The 15,769-nt window shown below is 36.7% G+C and overlaps 1 protein-coding gene across 2 annotated transcripts in view; it reads left to right on the plus strand.

The window, feature by feature from the left end:
- LOC111507234 (probable peptidoglycan muropeptide transporter SLC46) overlaps positions 1-15,200 on the plus strand; it is a 30,014-nt gene extending 14,814 nt beyond the window's left edge. The window contains exons 2-7 of one of the 2 annotated variants that reach the window (XM_074174385.1): positions 2,554-3,539; positions 4,302-4,403; positions 5,389-5,526; positions 8,487-8,570; positions 13,973-14,133; positions 14,512-14,646. In XM_074174385.1, the coding sequence (XP_074030486.1) occupies positions 2,576-3,539; positions 4,302-4,403; positions 5,389-5,526; positions 8,487-8,570; positions 13,973-14,133 (1,449 nt within the window). In that variant the 5' untranslated portion in view covers positions 2,554-2,575 and the 3' untranslated portion in view covers positions 14,512-14,646. Of the gene's footprint in view, positions 1-2,553; positions 3,540-4,301; positions 4,404-5,388; positions 5,527-8,486; positions 8,571-13,972; positions 14,134-14,511 lie in introns of both variants that reach the window. The other variant, XM_074174384.1, reaches the window with a different exon arrangement.
- The last annotated feature ends 569 nt before the right edge of the window (positions 15,201-15,769 follow it).

Below are 15,769 nucleotides of genomic sequence, written 5' to 3' on the forward strand. Positions count from 1 at the left end.
CAATGCACTAGAAAATTCAGCCCAGCACGTTTGCCGGGCTGAACTCATTCACATGAGTTCTACTTTGAATGAATGGTAATAAATTGTACTCACATGGAACACTGTCACCCTCACTGGTATACACCGATGTTTCGCCTTAAGACACTTGCCCTAAGGCTCTTCAGTACCAAATTGGATAACATTATAGAAAATACACACACTTCATCCATGAATTACGATTTTTCAATGTCACGGAATAAACTTGGTCTGCTTATGTATGTGTATTTTCTATAATGTTATCCAATTTGGTACTGAAGAGCCTTAGGGCAAGTGTCTTAAGGCGAAACATCGGTGTATACCAGTGAGGGTGACAGTGTTCCATGTGAGTACAGTTTATTACCATTCATTCAAAGTAGAACTCATGTGAATGATATCTGATTCTTATTCCACAACGAATGTTTGAAATACAAACTGAGTAGAGAAAAGTATCTTCTGTATAATGCAGTGTTCATATAGAAGTATTTGTTTCGAAAGAATTTTTCTTTCGTGTAATTCAATGTTTATATGAAAGTAGCTGTTTCAGGAGGACTGTTTTTCAGTTTGTGTCTGAAAGTTACTTCTTTGCATGATCTACACATCCATGTATAGAGTTATTTATTTTCAAATTGAAAACTTCCTTCCTTTCTTTGGAAGATTCTCTCATCCTTTTTTTGTATCAGATGGAGTAGTAGGAAGCCAAAAACTCTCTTTCCCAAAAATTAATCACTCCTAAAAATATAACCCCTTCAATTCAAAGGAAAAAATATATTCTGAAGATTTCATAGCACACAAAAAATTGCAATTTTCGTAGTGAATAATATACTTTGTGAATGTTATTTGCTACAAAAACTTTACTCAAGTGGTATCCTGAGAGACAATTGAAAAAGCCACTGTAATAACGTAAATATATTTGTGAATGAAGTTTTTGAAGATGAAATCGTATCTGGTGTAGTTTGTGAAATGTAGTTTTTCGTCAATAACTCAGAAATTATCAATACTTAATGATCAAAAATGAAAGATTCTGCAAGAGGAGGAGATTTAGAATGAAAAAGTCAACCGTTACAATATTTCGGGTTTATTTGTAACTGAATTCTTGGATAAAAAATAATCAAACTGGATAAAAATCAATTGAAAAAGAATTATAAGTGTGAGAGAGAAACTCGTTTATTCGATTATTGACATATTAACTTTCTCACCATCAAAATCTGAATAGAATGAAAAAACTAGATAAACTTTGCAACAACAAAGACGAATTTCCGAAAGTGTATTTATTTTTTCCTAATAACAGATCCACGTGGGTAATTTCTGGGTAAGATATGACATCGAAGTCTCGTAGTCATCAAAACTATGGCATTTTTGGAAACATTTACGAAAAATGATTTTTTGGTGATTTTCGAAAATAATGTCGAAATTGACAGGTTTAGAATAGTATATGATGAAAGAAAAAGAGCAGAATAATCCTGGTGATACCCTAAATCGAATTGAATTCATTTCAATCCATTGTTTAATACTCACTGAAAAAATCAACAGATAAATTGGTAAAATCAAAGTCTCAATATAAAAGAATCCAGAAAACACAGGTGAAAACTTAGAAAATGATGAAATGAAATGCAATATTCTTAATCAGTGCCATTGTTCACCGTTTTGTTACAGTTGCATTCATATTATGAGATACCTTATCTGAAAAGTAGTTAATATTCGATAATTATCACATATTCAAGCAACGATTCGGTAATTCAAGGCCTCAGAAACCACTGTTCCGTGAACTAACAATTACTCCAAGGTGAAGAGGATATTTTCCTCATGTCAACGGTAAAACATTTTTTTAATTCATTATTAATAATTACAAACATGACGTTCAAAACTTTTCGTAGAAATATTCACAATGGTAATGAAAGAGATGAAAAAATTCACTCGAATCTTATGTTATGATTTCAGTTAAGCTTTTAAACTCCACTACGTCTCTCCATTTGGGCATCGTCAGACTTGTTATTTTTTTTAAGTCTCCGAAAAACACTACAACCTCATTATATATGTTTGTTTGAAGGCGATTGACAATGTTTCATGATGAATTTCACTAGTTCGGACTTCCATTGTTGGGCTGAGAGTAAAAAACATAAATACAGACATACATTACAAACTTTACGCATCCGTAATATTAGTAGGATAACCAATGTATATCATTCTAATCCTTTCAGTTTTTTTTTGCTGATACTATTCAAGTACAAGTGGGTACCAATTGATTGACTAACACTTGAAGCAACTTGAAGCAACTGAACCTAAAATCTTGAAAATGCAGGTAGGTTCTTTGTATAGCGTAAATAAGCATCAAGAAAGAAAATCAAGAATTTTCACCGCCAAGGGGAAAATAGGGGTTTGAAGATTGTATTGAATTTCGTCAGTTTTGGAATGGAAAATCCGAAATTTTTGGCTAATAAAAAAACATTGTAACTATTTGTTTAAAATGTAACGCGGGTGGAGCCGCAGGCAACAACTAGTAGGCACCTTCATAATTTGGTCGATTTTCTGTTACAGGATCTCAAACTGACGAACGAAAATGAGCATTCCTCCCGCAAAGGAAGCCGAATCACAGAAAAACCAAACGTCACAAAACCATGACACCATCATCGTCAAATCCAAAACAGTTTCATGGAAGGACAAATGGAACAACTTCTTCAAAAACATCACAGTGGAGCCGTTGATGGCATTTTACATTGTACCATGCGTTTTCGCCAATCTAGCCACCCAAAACTTAAACCTAGAGAAAGCCTGCAGGGTGAATTTGCGATACCCGCAACATGTTTGTGATGCTTTGACAGACAGAAGGACAGAAAATTATACGTTTCAAGAAAAGCAAGTTCAGCAACTAGTCGCTTCCATGGGTATATGGAAAACGATCCTACAAAGTTTCTTGCCGTCGTTCTTCGTTATGTTCATTGGATCTTGGAGTGACAGATGGGGTAGGCGGAAACCCTGCATGCTCTTACCCCTCGTGGGGGAGTTTATGACGGTGATCAGTCTGATGGTTTGCGTTTACTTCTTCGACGAGATCCCAATGGAAGTGGCTGGATTTGCGGAAGGGTTTTTTCCAGCCATAACGGGTGGTTGGGTCAGTATGTTCACAGGAGTCTTCAGTTATATTGGCGACATCACCACCTTGGAAGAAAGAACATTGCGAATAGGCATAGCGAATTTGTTTTTTTCACTGAGCATTCCTATAGGGCTCGCCCTTAGTGGAATCTTGTACAAAAAAATTGGTTTCTACGGGGTGTTTTCCATTTCTGCTGTAATGTATATTATGGCTTTCATCTACGGGTACAAACGCATCCAGGAATCGGGAAAAGCACAAAAGTCGACAGCGACTCCACCAAGTGGTCCATGTGCCTTCATCAAAGACTTTTTCGATTTCCACCATATCACTGAAACCTTCAATGTAGTTTTCAAAAAGGGGGAGAACAATAGAAGAAGTAAGGTTTTGGTGCTCATGTTTGTCGTTATGGTTGTTGTTGGACCATTTCACGGTGAGTCAATTGAATATTTTTCATTCAGTTTCAATTTTGAATTTAGGGTTACAATTTAGGGTGATATCCTCTCTTTCATAGATACGGTGATATTTGAAATAGTAATGGTATATATTTGCTTTGAATTTAGGTAGATCCAAAGTGTGTGGATTAACAGAAACCTCCACTGAAGACCTCGAGAATTTATTGTAGCTCTCACCTATTCCAACTTGACCAAATGAATCCAACTTTCCAATGGAACTGTAAAATAACAATGAAGATCACACCGCAGTCGCGTGATGGGTATAGGAGTTCCTGACACAAGGTGCAGAGCCTAACACAAGGCCTATCAGCATGTCCGGCATATACGGCAAATATCCATCGACAAAACGCACCCCTAAGAGTGCTATTTACGGCACTTCTACGGTATTGACGAGACACCGATGTTGCCCTACGCTCCGAGGATATTGAATTCGTTGTGGAAAATGAGGAATACAACATTTATTGGAACTATTCATTCCCAACTCTTGAGCTCACGCAAGCTAATGAGCCAAATGTAGTTCTTTTCGACCAACATAGCATAACGATATTTATTGTCGATGTTATTATTTATTCGTTTCTTTCATCATACAATGCAAACAAAAAAGTTCGCAAACACCCAGATTTAATCTCACTCTCCAATATCTCCCATTAATTGGATTCCAATTCAAACCACATTGACTGTTTTTCGGCTGAACAAAATTTGTGGCAAAAAATCAAAATTTTTTATTCTTTTTTTTTCAGGTGAATTGGCTGTATCCTACTTGTTCACTAGGTATAGGTTCAACTGGGATGAAGTGGATTTCAGTATATTTTCAACGTATAGTATGTTGACGAATCTTCTAGGTGAGAATGATTATTTTTCAACAACCAAGATAGGGTTAATCCAATTGATGAATGTAATTCTGATGTATTTTTTCATGTCAATAAACACTTATAGCAAGACGGCAGGAAGAAGTAAATATTAAGAGCAGATAGTTGTTGGTTCATAGATGGATCAACACCATCTGGTTCTGGTGCAGGTGTTTTCAGTCGCAGATCCAGGACAGAGATATCAACCTGCCTAGGAATTTATGTGACTGTATTTCAAGCGGAAATTCACGCTATTGAATTGTGAGAGAGATTGGAAGTATCCAACCTCATGTTCATGTCGATAAAAATATTCTCGGAGAGTCAAGCGGCATTGTAAGCTCTTGGCTCTTACCGAGAAGTGTCTAAATTGGTAGCAAATTGCCAAAAACGACTCTCCTCAATAGGAAGACTTAACAGATTGTCGCTGGTCTGGATTCCTGGCCATACTGATTCGGACGACAAGCAGCAAGCAGCTTCATCGGACCAGAACCTGTCATTGGCATCGCTTTAAGCTTTGCCAAACAAAGATTAAACACCTGGATGGCAAGAAGATTCATTGACTTCTGACAGAATCTTCCAGAATTGGCTCACTCCAAGGCGTTCATTCACCTAGTTGTTGAATAACGGTAGTGCAAAAGTCACTGTCCAATATGGCAAAAAAGGGTTTCGTTCTTGTAATGACGAAGCGTCTATTCAACTCATTCAATTCATAGATTATGGAAGTAACAATTGACAAATCAAATGTCAGATTATTAGTGGCAGATTTGTTAATCGATAGTAATATATTTCCAATTCTACACTGAAAACTACCTGAACTGTATTCTCAAATTCTCGAAAAAATATTATCTATTCTAATAATATAATTCGCAACAATGCTTTGCTTCTATGCTTTGAGTAAATCGTTCAACCTTCACCTGAAACGAGCATTTAGTCATTTTGAAATTGATAGAAATGGCTGATCCATTAACTGTATTTTCAGGTTCGACGATATCTGTAGGCGTTTTCAGTCACATTTTGAAAATCGACGATGCTATTATTGGTATTTATTCCTGTATGAGTAAAATCCTTTCTAGCTTTGTCTATGGATTAGCAAAAACTCCATTGATCTTCTATCTAGGTGAGTAGGTAATCCATCTATATATGCAAGTAAGTATTAATCTCAGAGTAACAAAAGACAATAGAGATGCCTTTTGCATCCTTAGATTGAAGGCAGCATAACTTTGTTTGTAAGTTGGACTATAAAACAGTGGCGGTTGGTTTAGTTGATAATCGGAGGGATAGTATATATTTATAAAATAAATCATTTCAGGTGAAAATGTATTCTGTTCAAATATTTCCTTCAGGAAATCTGATTTATCATTAATGATTATGAAAATGAGGCCAGTTTTTCTACCACCTACCATTCATTTTCATTGTTCCAATCCTATCCGTATTTTGATGGAACGAGCCGTGCTATGATGTCCCGGACAAATGAGCGACACACTTTACGCAGCCGTAATATGCAGTCATCGGAGATATTAATTCATCTTCAGTATGCTGGTTGTAGCTGGACAAGTGGGCGATGATACTTCCATGCTGTGCTGTGCCGGACTAGTTTCGCGCTAGCGAAATGGAAAATAGTGACAGTGATATCGGCTGCGAAAGCCTTTAGTTTGTCGCCCACTTGTCGGGCACAGCACAGCACGGCCCGTCCCATCAAAACACGTATAGGATTAAAACAATGAAAATGAATGAACAACCGCCCACTAGCCCGGCACGGTGCAGCCAAGAGCGTTCGCCGCCGGATAGGATTCCAGATCTTGCCACCATCAACTTGTCCAAAAGTGCCTGGGGAGTTTCTGTCTCTCTGTTTTGCTGTTCCATCAGTTGACAGCACAGTTTCAGATGGTGTCTATGAAAATGGACGAGGAAAAATTGAGTTGCTCGTTAAGGCAGACTCTAGAAAATCCAGAAGTTCTGGAAATTCGCCTGAAGTCATTCAGAAATACTGAAAAAAATTCTCCTCGTCTTCTTTCAGGTCCTTGAAGAAATGCTGGAACTCTCCTAGATTTGCCCCCTTTTGATTAATGGGATGGACCCACAACATTCTCTTTTCTGACTATTTTCTTCTACATTCAATAATGCGGCCACTATAATGACGACTTCGTCAGAACTGCTATTGATAGAAATGTTTCTGTCACCGGTCGATGTCAACCACAATTCCCATGATATCTAACAAACAACATCTTCAGTACGCTGGTTGTAGCTAGACAAGTGGGCGATGCTACTACTCGTCGCCAAAAGGTGACGGACAGCGTCGTGCTGTGCTGTGCCGGACTAATAGGCGAAAAGTTTTAACAATTTTTTTGAGGAACGTTATAGAGGCCGTTTGTTTCCCAAGAGGCTCCTGAGCATCAGATAAAAACCTTCGCAGATCTCTCAGCGATCTCAGCACCTTGTCCACATTAATCAGCGCCTTGACTTCTGCAAAAGCAGAGAACACATCTGATTCTTGTTGGGTCAACTCTGAAGGGTTACGATGGCGCGCCTTTCAGGTGGGGGATCTTGGTTTGACTGCAATCGTTCTATTTGGTGTGGTCTTCCATATTGTTGTTCTCTATATTGCTGAGTATCAAGCTGTTGTGGTTGTCCTACTAGCTGGGAGTTGCCTATCCCGGCATTGTTTTTTGGTGGTGGTGCCGTTATATATTCTTGGAGGATTCACTTCCGTGCGGAGTGTCAATTCCGCGAGTTCATCTTTATGAGCTGACAATCCGCGCTATTCGCCAGATGTGCCTCTATACAGTTGAAGCATGTTCTTTCCTGTACATTTTGGGCAACTGCCCTATTGCAATTAGCCGTAGCGTGTCCCGATATTTGGCATCAATGGCAATGTACCATCTGCCTAGAACGTTTCCTCAGTTACCAAGTAATCCTCAAACGGAGGATAGACGGGCGTTGCTTTGTAGAAGTCGCCTTTGATATGTTTTCCAGTTCCAGCTGGTGTTTTTTCTGTAAATCGTCCATAATATCTTGTAGAGGTGGTTTTGCGTCCAACCCTCTTATGACAAATCCATGGGTTTACTGGTTTACTGAGTTGCAAAGTCTCAATTGATGTTTTGTGGTATTTTCTACATTGTGTGTAAAATATTGTTGACCTTCTATTATAATTTACAGCAAAGTCTTTGCGGTATGCAAACGTAAATGAAATAAAAACTGAATTGAAAAAAGGATACCCGACCGGGATTTGAATTCGTCTTTCCTGATCTTTCGTGGTATTAGTGCGGGCCACATTTTTTCAATTCAGTTTTTGTCTCATTCAAGTATACATACAGCACTCTTTCATGAAACACAAGTAACATCCAAGGAAAGCCACAAATGTATGTTATTCCTCTAGAATGCAGGGACATAGGAATTAGGTAAAACACATAATCTAAACCCAATGGAAAATAAGCCAACGTAGATTTTATTTTGGGAAAGAGATTTTGACTTCGAGGTAGAATTCGAAATACCTCTGTTAGTTATGTTCTTCAGATCAAAATCAACTTTGGTGTTGCTTCATTAGATAAGTGGACTGTAAGTATAACATAGGATTGTATGATTTGAGGAAGTTCCCAATAGAATTTTGTTCAGGACACAAAAAAAGAGCGAGAGAGATTACGTGGCTGTGGTTCTCACCTGAGTGTATGTCGGCTTGAGTAGCGGCTTGTAGAGAGACTTCTGGTTCCAGAAGGATGATCGTAAGAACCCTTTGAATCACACAACACTAGCTGGCCAGCAACTTTCTTAATTAATTGAGTAGGTTGTCGAATCATCTGAGATACTTTCTGTAGCGAGTCTATATATCGAATCCCTGTTGTTCTACTGCTGTTTCAGCGATCGACCAAATATATTGGTACGAGGAGCGCTTCATATATTTAATCAGAATAGGAAACAGCCGAATTTTGCGATTGATACAAATTTTGCAAATTGAGTGAATATCATCAATAGACAAATACACGAAGAGAAAAAATAAAAAAAGGAAACTGGTGAAGACGGAACATTTGGAATAATTCAAACTTGAGTTACAATGTTCTTATTGATATTTTATTTTTCCAGGATCAATTTTGGAAATACTGAATGGTACATCACTTATAGCCACTAGAGCCATAGCTTCAAAACTGGTACCGTCTGAGGAACTAGGTTTGTATTTACTGCTATAAATTAGAAAAAATATAACGTCATATTTGGGGAACTTATTAAAGAAATCAATTTCCGCATATAATTGACTTACAAATTGGTTTTTATGCATAGGAATCTCGTAAACGGTGAGAGAGAGAGTCGGTTAAATTGTAGCAAAAGTGACTATTTCAAAGTACTATTGAACGATGCCAAAAATCAATTTCCGTTTTTTGGTTCCAAAATGTATAAATTATATTTGAAGATATGTTCATACTCCACCAGGGGAACTCTCAGTTGACTATCAGCATATATTCATCCTCAACTTCAACGGTAGCTCAAAAATAATTGGGAAAAACTTCAACTATCATGTCTCTCCCCATTTTGGCTTTCGCAGTACTCAGAGACCAACATGTTTCGAAGAAATTAGGAAAATAGAACCAACTTTCAATTTCTGTATCTTTTATTTTGATGAATTTTTCGAATACTATTCAAAATTTCACTCTCAAGAAATTTATTCAGAAAAAAACAGAATCAGTTAATAACTCATTGTTCTAGAAACCGATTCATATGTAATTCACAGCAGTTTAATGTGGAAATTTTATATTACCATTAGAGTTTTGTATACACTCTTTTTAGTTCGTATATATAATGAATATAATATCAATGTTGTAATAATGACCAACGTTCAGCTCAAAATCAGTAAGAATTTCAATCCGCTTTCAATTACAGTTCCTTTGCTGCCATAACACAATTTTCAAAGAATAAAAATTAAGTACAGGAACTTAACCTAACAGGGAGGAAGAAACTTCATTCCTGCTACCTTGTTCAATCCCTTTTTCTCTTCTTGAATAGAATTTTTCCCATCGTTAACCAGCTCACCACTTTGTTTACTCAAAAATCCATTCGTTACTTCAGTTTTTATCTGCATTTTGGAATTCAGAAATTTCAAGAACGCACATTGTTTAGAATTGTTTTGAATAATCCTTTTTGTGTGATACATTTTCAAATCAGTAATATAAAATATGCTCAATTATCTTCTGTTGCTCTTCTGTTGCTCTGCAAGAACAACGGAACATGTTTGTTTCTGAAATACATTATAAAAAATATGGAAATAAAAACTGTTTTTGGGTGCTTCGGTATAATTTTTTTTAGACTTGGCTAAACCCCGGAGGCCTCACTAGTTTTTTGTTATACTCTATTCGTTTCATGATCTATCACCACCTCACAAATTGTTAAAGCTGTGGAAAATAATTGAAAAACGTTCAAAATGCAAATTTCTGACTAATTTGGTAGTGCTTTCTTTAGTAGAGGAAATCGTTTAGAGTTTATCTGTTTCTATACTCATATAGAAGTGAGTAGAGATATGAAGTTAGGACCTGGAGACATACTAGTGGGCTTTGACGTGGTCTCCTTGTACACAATGGTTCCGATCAGAGATACGATACGGCTAATTGGCGAAGTATTTCCAGCAGATATAACCGCCCTCTTCGCTCATTGTTTATCATCAACTTATTTCCAGTGGGATAATGTTTTTCACGAACAAACGGATGATACCGCAATGGGCAGTCCATTAAGTCCTGTTGTGGAAAAGTTCGAACAATGGTCCTCAGAGTAAGCGACCGTGAAACCATATTGTTAGCTGCGTTATGTAGATGACATCTTTGTAGTATGGCAAGATGATGAAAAAACACTAAACAATTTTCTATCACATCTAAACTCTCTCGGCCCAAAAATTCACAATGTAACGAGAAACCCAAGAGACTCTAGCCTTCTTGGATGTTCTTGTGAACAGATGTGAAAATGGTATATTGGGCCACATAGCGAACAGGAAATCAACACACACAGACATGTGACTGAACACTCTAACCACCAGTCACAACAGAAGAGAGGGGTAATCAAAACGTTGGTTTAAACAGCACGACATATCAGTGAACCTGAGAGTCTTCCTGAGGAACTCAATTACCTAAAGCGGTGGTGGCCAACCTGTCGGTCGCGAGCTACCGGTAGCTCGCGGAGGCAATTCTGGTAGCTCTCACAACGTTTTTAATTTAAAAAATACAAATTGCAAAAATCAGTGAAGCTTCCGAAAATTCCACAAAAAAATCTAATTGTCATAATATTAAACATAAACAGCGGCAACGTTGCGGTGAGCGATCTGCCGCTGACGCCATCAAGCTAGAATCGGCTAGAACCGACCAGCCGGACAAGAGCGTTAGTGTTCGAGAACGATCTGGATTACTTTGAACGGGATAAATACGCACGGCGCGGCCACATTGCGCTTAGTTTAAAACTGAACGCGTAACCAACGTCCAGCGGTTGGGTTAGTAGAGAACAACAAAAATAATATTATGGCAAGCAGTTGTAAGAAGGTAAAGACATACCACTTTCATTCGGAGTGGGAAGAACAATACTTTTCTACAGAAGTTAAAGATAAAAATGTGTGTTTGTTATGTAATACTTCGGTCTCCGTTGCTAAAAAAGGAAATATTGAAAGACATCATAAAACTGTACATTCTAATTTTAAAAAATCATTCCCACTACATTCTGCCGCCAGAAAGGAGAAACTGTAACAGTTAAAAAAGCAGGTAATTGGACAACAATCAATATTTTTAAGAACAGTCGACAAAAATAAGGCTGCAACTGAAGCATCGTACCGTGTGTCCCAGATAATTGCACAAAAAAAGAAACCTTATGAAGACGGGGAAATGATAAAATCGGCGTTTTTAGAAGCTGCTGATTCGTTATTTGCCAACTTTAGAAATAAAGACAAAATAGTTTCAGCTATAAAATCTATGCAACTTTCTGCTAATACAGTGATGAGACGTGTAGAAGTAATGAGCAATGGTATTTTTTTACAGTTAAGAACTGACTTAGATAACTGTGTTTATTTTTCACTTCAACTGGATGAATCAACAGATGTCATTGACACTGCCCAGATGGCCGTGTTCGTCAAGATGGTTTTTAGTGATTTTACGATTAAAGAAGATCTTTTGAAGTTCATTCCACTGAAAGGACACACTACTGGACATGAGTTGTTTTCTCATTTAAAAAATATTGTTTCTTCCGAGAAAATTTCAATATCGAAAATGGTAGGTTTGACAACCGATGGCGCTCCATCTATGGTGGGTTGTGATAAGGGTCTGGTGGCGTTATGTCGTAAAGATGAAACTTTTCCGCAATTTCTCTGTTACCACTGCATTATCCATCAGCAAGCATTATGTGGAAATTTCCTGAAACTAAACAACGTTATGAAACTGGTGGTAAAAATTGTGAACAATATTAGAGCTCAAGCGTTACAAAGAAGATTATTCAGAACCTTGGCCGATGAAGTTGACTGTCAATACGGGGACCTACTCCTTCACTCTGAAGTCCGATGGTTAAGTAGAGGACGGGTGCTGAAACGGTTTAATGATGTCCTATCTGGCATAGTTCAATTTTTCAAACAACGCGATGAACCGACTCCGGAACTAGAAAATTCAATCTGGCTTAGAGATTTTGGTTTTCTCGTGGACATTTCAGAGAAATTAAACGAACTTAATTTGCAGCTTCAGGGGAGAGACAAAGAACTAGCGGAAATGATTTCTGATATAAAAGCATTTATCAAAAAGCTGGAGTTTTGGGGACAAAACCTAATTAACAGCGATGCCAAGCATTTTCCTATTCTTTCAGAAAAAATATCCCAAAATCCATTAGAACCCTATGACAACAAATATCATGTAGAAATAATTTCTACCCTGAAGAATAACTTCAAAAATCGTTTTAAGGATTTCAATGAAATGGCTTTAGTAGCGCAGTTTGTTGTTTCACCCTTTGTGGAAATTGATATCCAACAGTTTGGAACTTGTGTTATGCAGAACTTTGGCGAAGACATCGCTACAACAGAAATGGAAGTTATTGAGTTTCAAAATGATTTAGCCTTAAAATCGTTAGTCTCAAGTACTGAATGTATCTGGCCTATTGTAAGTAGAGACAAATATTCAGTTCTATGCCGTGTTGCCTTGAAAGTGAAAGCATTATTTAGTTCAACCTATTTGTGTGAATCTTCTTTTTCCAATATGAAGTTTATTAAGAACAAATATCGCAATCTACTTACAGATGAACATTTGGATAATTGTATTCGAATGGCTGCATCAAATTATACTGCAAAAATTAAAAAAATTATCGATGAGTCTGAGTGTCAGCCTTCTCATTGAACGTGCTTTTTTATTTTTCAATGTTTATGTTCATGATAGTGCGTTACTTTTTTGTTGTTATTATTAACTATTTTTAAATCATACGTGACATGCCGTTGTGGCTGGATAAAAGTTTGTGTTTATTTTTCAAACACCTTCGTTTGATAGGTAGGAATGTAGCTATGAACAAGTACGTACTAGTAATATTAGTTATTTTGTTATTAGTTTATTATTAGTACCTATGTATGATGTATCACCAGTTAAATAGTAAAATAAATACATATAATGATAAATCCACTGTGGATGATTTCATTTACCTTGCGTTACGTGGCTTCCGTGCGGGTAGCTCGCTGTTTATTCCAAAATTAACAAAGTAGCTCAACACATTGAAGAGGCTGGCAACCACTGCTCAAAGAATGCCTCCAAAGGGAATTGGTATAGCGAAAAAGAATTCGAGAGGGCCATACAACCCAGGAGAGAGAACGACAAAGTTACCCCAGCTAGGCAAGGGAAAAGATTTCCTTCCATACGTTGAAAAAGTTATAGACCGGACTGGAAGAATATCAGAGAAGCACGACCTGAAATCAATATATATGTCAATCAGAGACAGAGATCAGCTAAGGACCCCAGAGAACCTTTAGCAACACCCCGGTATACCTGCTGGTCGGTCTACATTGAAATTACGAAAAAAAGTATAGGTACCACTCTCTGAACACAAGAGAAATTGTCGCCTGGGACAAACCGATAAATCAGCTGAAGCCCAATATGCTCTCAAAAAAAGGCACCCATATTACCTCATTCGAAATACTCGATAATACTCAAAATTACTATCCAAGATAGGCAATATAGAGAGGCAATATTAATTCAAAAACATAGGGATAACTTCAATAGAAAAGAAGAGGCAATGAACATTGATAAAATCTAGCTACCTGTCACACAAACGAAATCAGGGTAATCCACGCCACGCTCACCTCCAATAATATGATATCAGCATTGTAGTTGTAGCACCAGCTCGATCACCTCGACCGTTACCTCATTATCTTTTACCAAGTTCACCACAGTAGTAGACGAAACGTCAGGCAAAAAACCCGCTGAACACGGGCAAAAAACCTGGAAAATAGCTTTGACATAGGTGAGAATGTTTCGTTGAATTTTCTGAAACAACCTGAGGTGTTTTCCGTTGTTGTTTGATCAAAAGTTTTCGAGCCCTTCATGCTTTTATGGAAATATAATGTGTCCATTCTCTTTCAGGAAAGGTAAACTCAATATTAGGCGCCTGCGATGCTTTAATGCCTCTTGTATACGGTCCGATGTACAACGCCACGTATGCTGCCACCATCAACTGGATGCCTGGAGCATTCTATATTCTGGGAGGCTTTCTCACGATACCCGCAGTTTTCATTTTCATGTAGGTATGGTCTTTCGAGAAAAGTCTGTTAATTTTCATTTAAAGCTTTTATTCTACTTACAATGTTTGTATGTATGTGTATATGTATGTATGTATGTATGTGTGTATGTAGGTGTGTATGTATGTATGTATGTATCAATCAAGTTATTGTCTGAAGATAATATCTTATTGACAAAGTGATTCATAAACGTGAAAGTAAAAATATAATATCTGGAAAAATATTCAAAATTTTCGATTTTCATAAAAAGATCCAGAAAGTGAAAGTAAAAATATATCTCAAAAAATATTAAAAATTTTCGAATTTCAAATTACACATAGCACATTTGGACTTCAAAAGATCACGAGTAGGTACTTCTGCATTAACACAAAGCTGTATTTTCAGTTGGATGTACATTCAACATCGAAAAGAAGGAAAAAACAAGAAAATAGGCCCACCTGAAAAACGGACCAGCATTTCCATCATAGCAGACGCAATCCTGTCTACAGCACCGAAGGAAATTCAAATTGGGTTACCAATAGAGCCCCATGTGGTGCAATGTGTGGAGAAAACTACAAAGAAAGAAACCGTAGACGACAATGGTGTGATGAATAAAGGTTTTGATGAAACCATGGATGTAACATTCGGAACGTTAACGGAGAATAAAGAAACTACAAATGAGAAAGATGGTATCAAAAATCTTTCATTCAAAATGGAAGAATGAATTTCTGACATATGTTGATCAAAGTTTGTGATAATGAAAATGAAACTCCAGCTATATTATATCTGTTATATAGGAAAGTTGTCATGATGTTATCAAATGGTATTTTGATATTTGGTGGCAAAAAACAGTATTATTTTGAATTCTTTTTTTTAAAGTAATGAACAGAATGCTCTGATATCATTCTAAAATAACTTAAGAGCTATATTGGAAATATTGTTAGACTCATTCATAGTAGAAAACTTGCCTCTCATCACACATAAATTGAAAACATGTAGAAGTATTCATTTCATCATACCTGAAATACGGGGTTCCTACGATCATGATTTGTTCTGAAAATGTTAAGGATAGTAATAAATAATTTTTGAATGTATCGGTTCTCATTCAATTTTCTCCTTGAATTCCAACTTGGAAGCATAATGGTGGAAATGTTCTTCACTATTATTTGAATTCATTATTTTCTCGTCGAACAGGAATATTATAGTTCCTTCATTCCCCTCAGTACCTTCAAGAAACTGTCCTGCTGAAAAATAAAATATGAATATTCATTAATTACATATTATCCTTTTTGAAATTGGGAAATTCTGGAGGAGAAATATGAGTATGAAAACTATTTTAATAAAGGAATAAATTGAGAAAATCTGGATCAGAAATTATGAGTATCAGAGGTATTCTTCAACATTCGAGTCAAATAGTTTGAGCTCATATTCTGAGTCAATTACAAGCAAAGAGTTGAAATTTTGGTCTTATTAATGCATTTTTTGAAGATGGTTGGTATTTGTACTATTTCACCACTTGATACAAAAACTGTTCAGAGTTTCAAATGTCTGCTTCATTTCCCGAACAAGATGTAAAATCCTATATGTTTTCTAATTCTTCTCAATTTGGTAGAGAAGCCTGTCAAATCTATGAGATTAAAAGAGCTTGAAGAATCGATTTAGG

Source organism: Leptinotarsa decemlineata, unplaced genomic scaffold, assembly GCF_025532065.1.
Source record: "Leptinotarsa decemlineata unplaced genomic scaffold, Ldec_3_MD MMD2_tig00000576_RagTag_RagTag, whole genome shotgun sequence".
Lineage (NCBI taxonomy): Eukaryota > Metazoa > Arthropoda > Insecta > Coleoptera > Chrysomelidae > Leptinotarsa > Leptinotarsa decemlineata.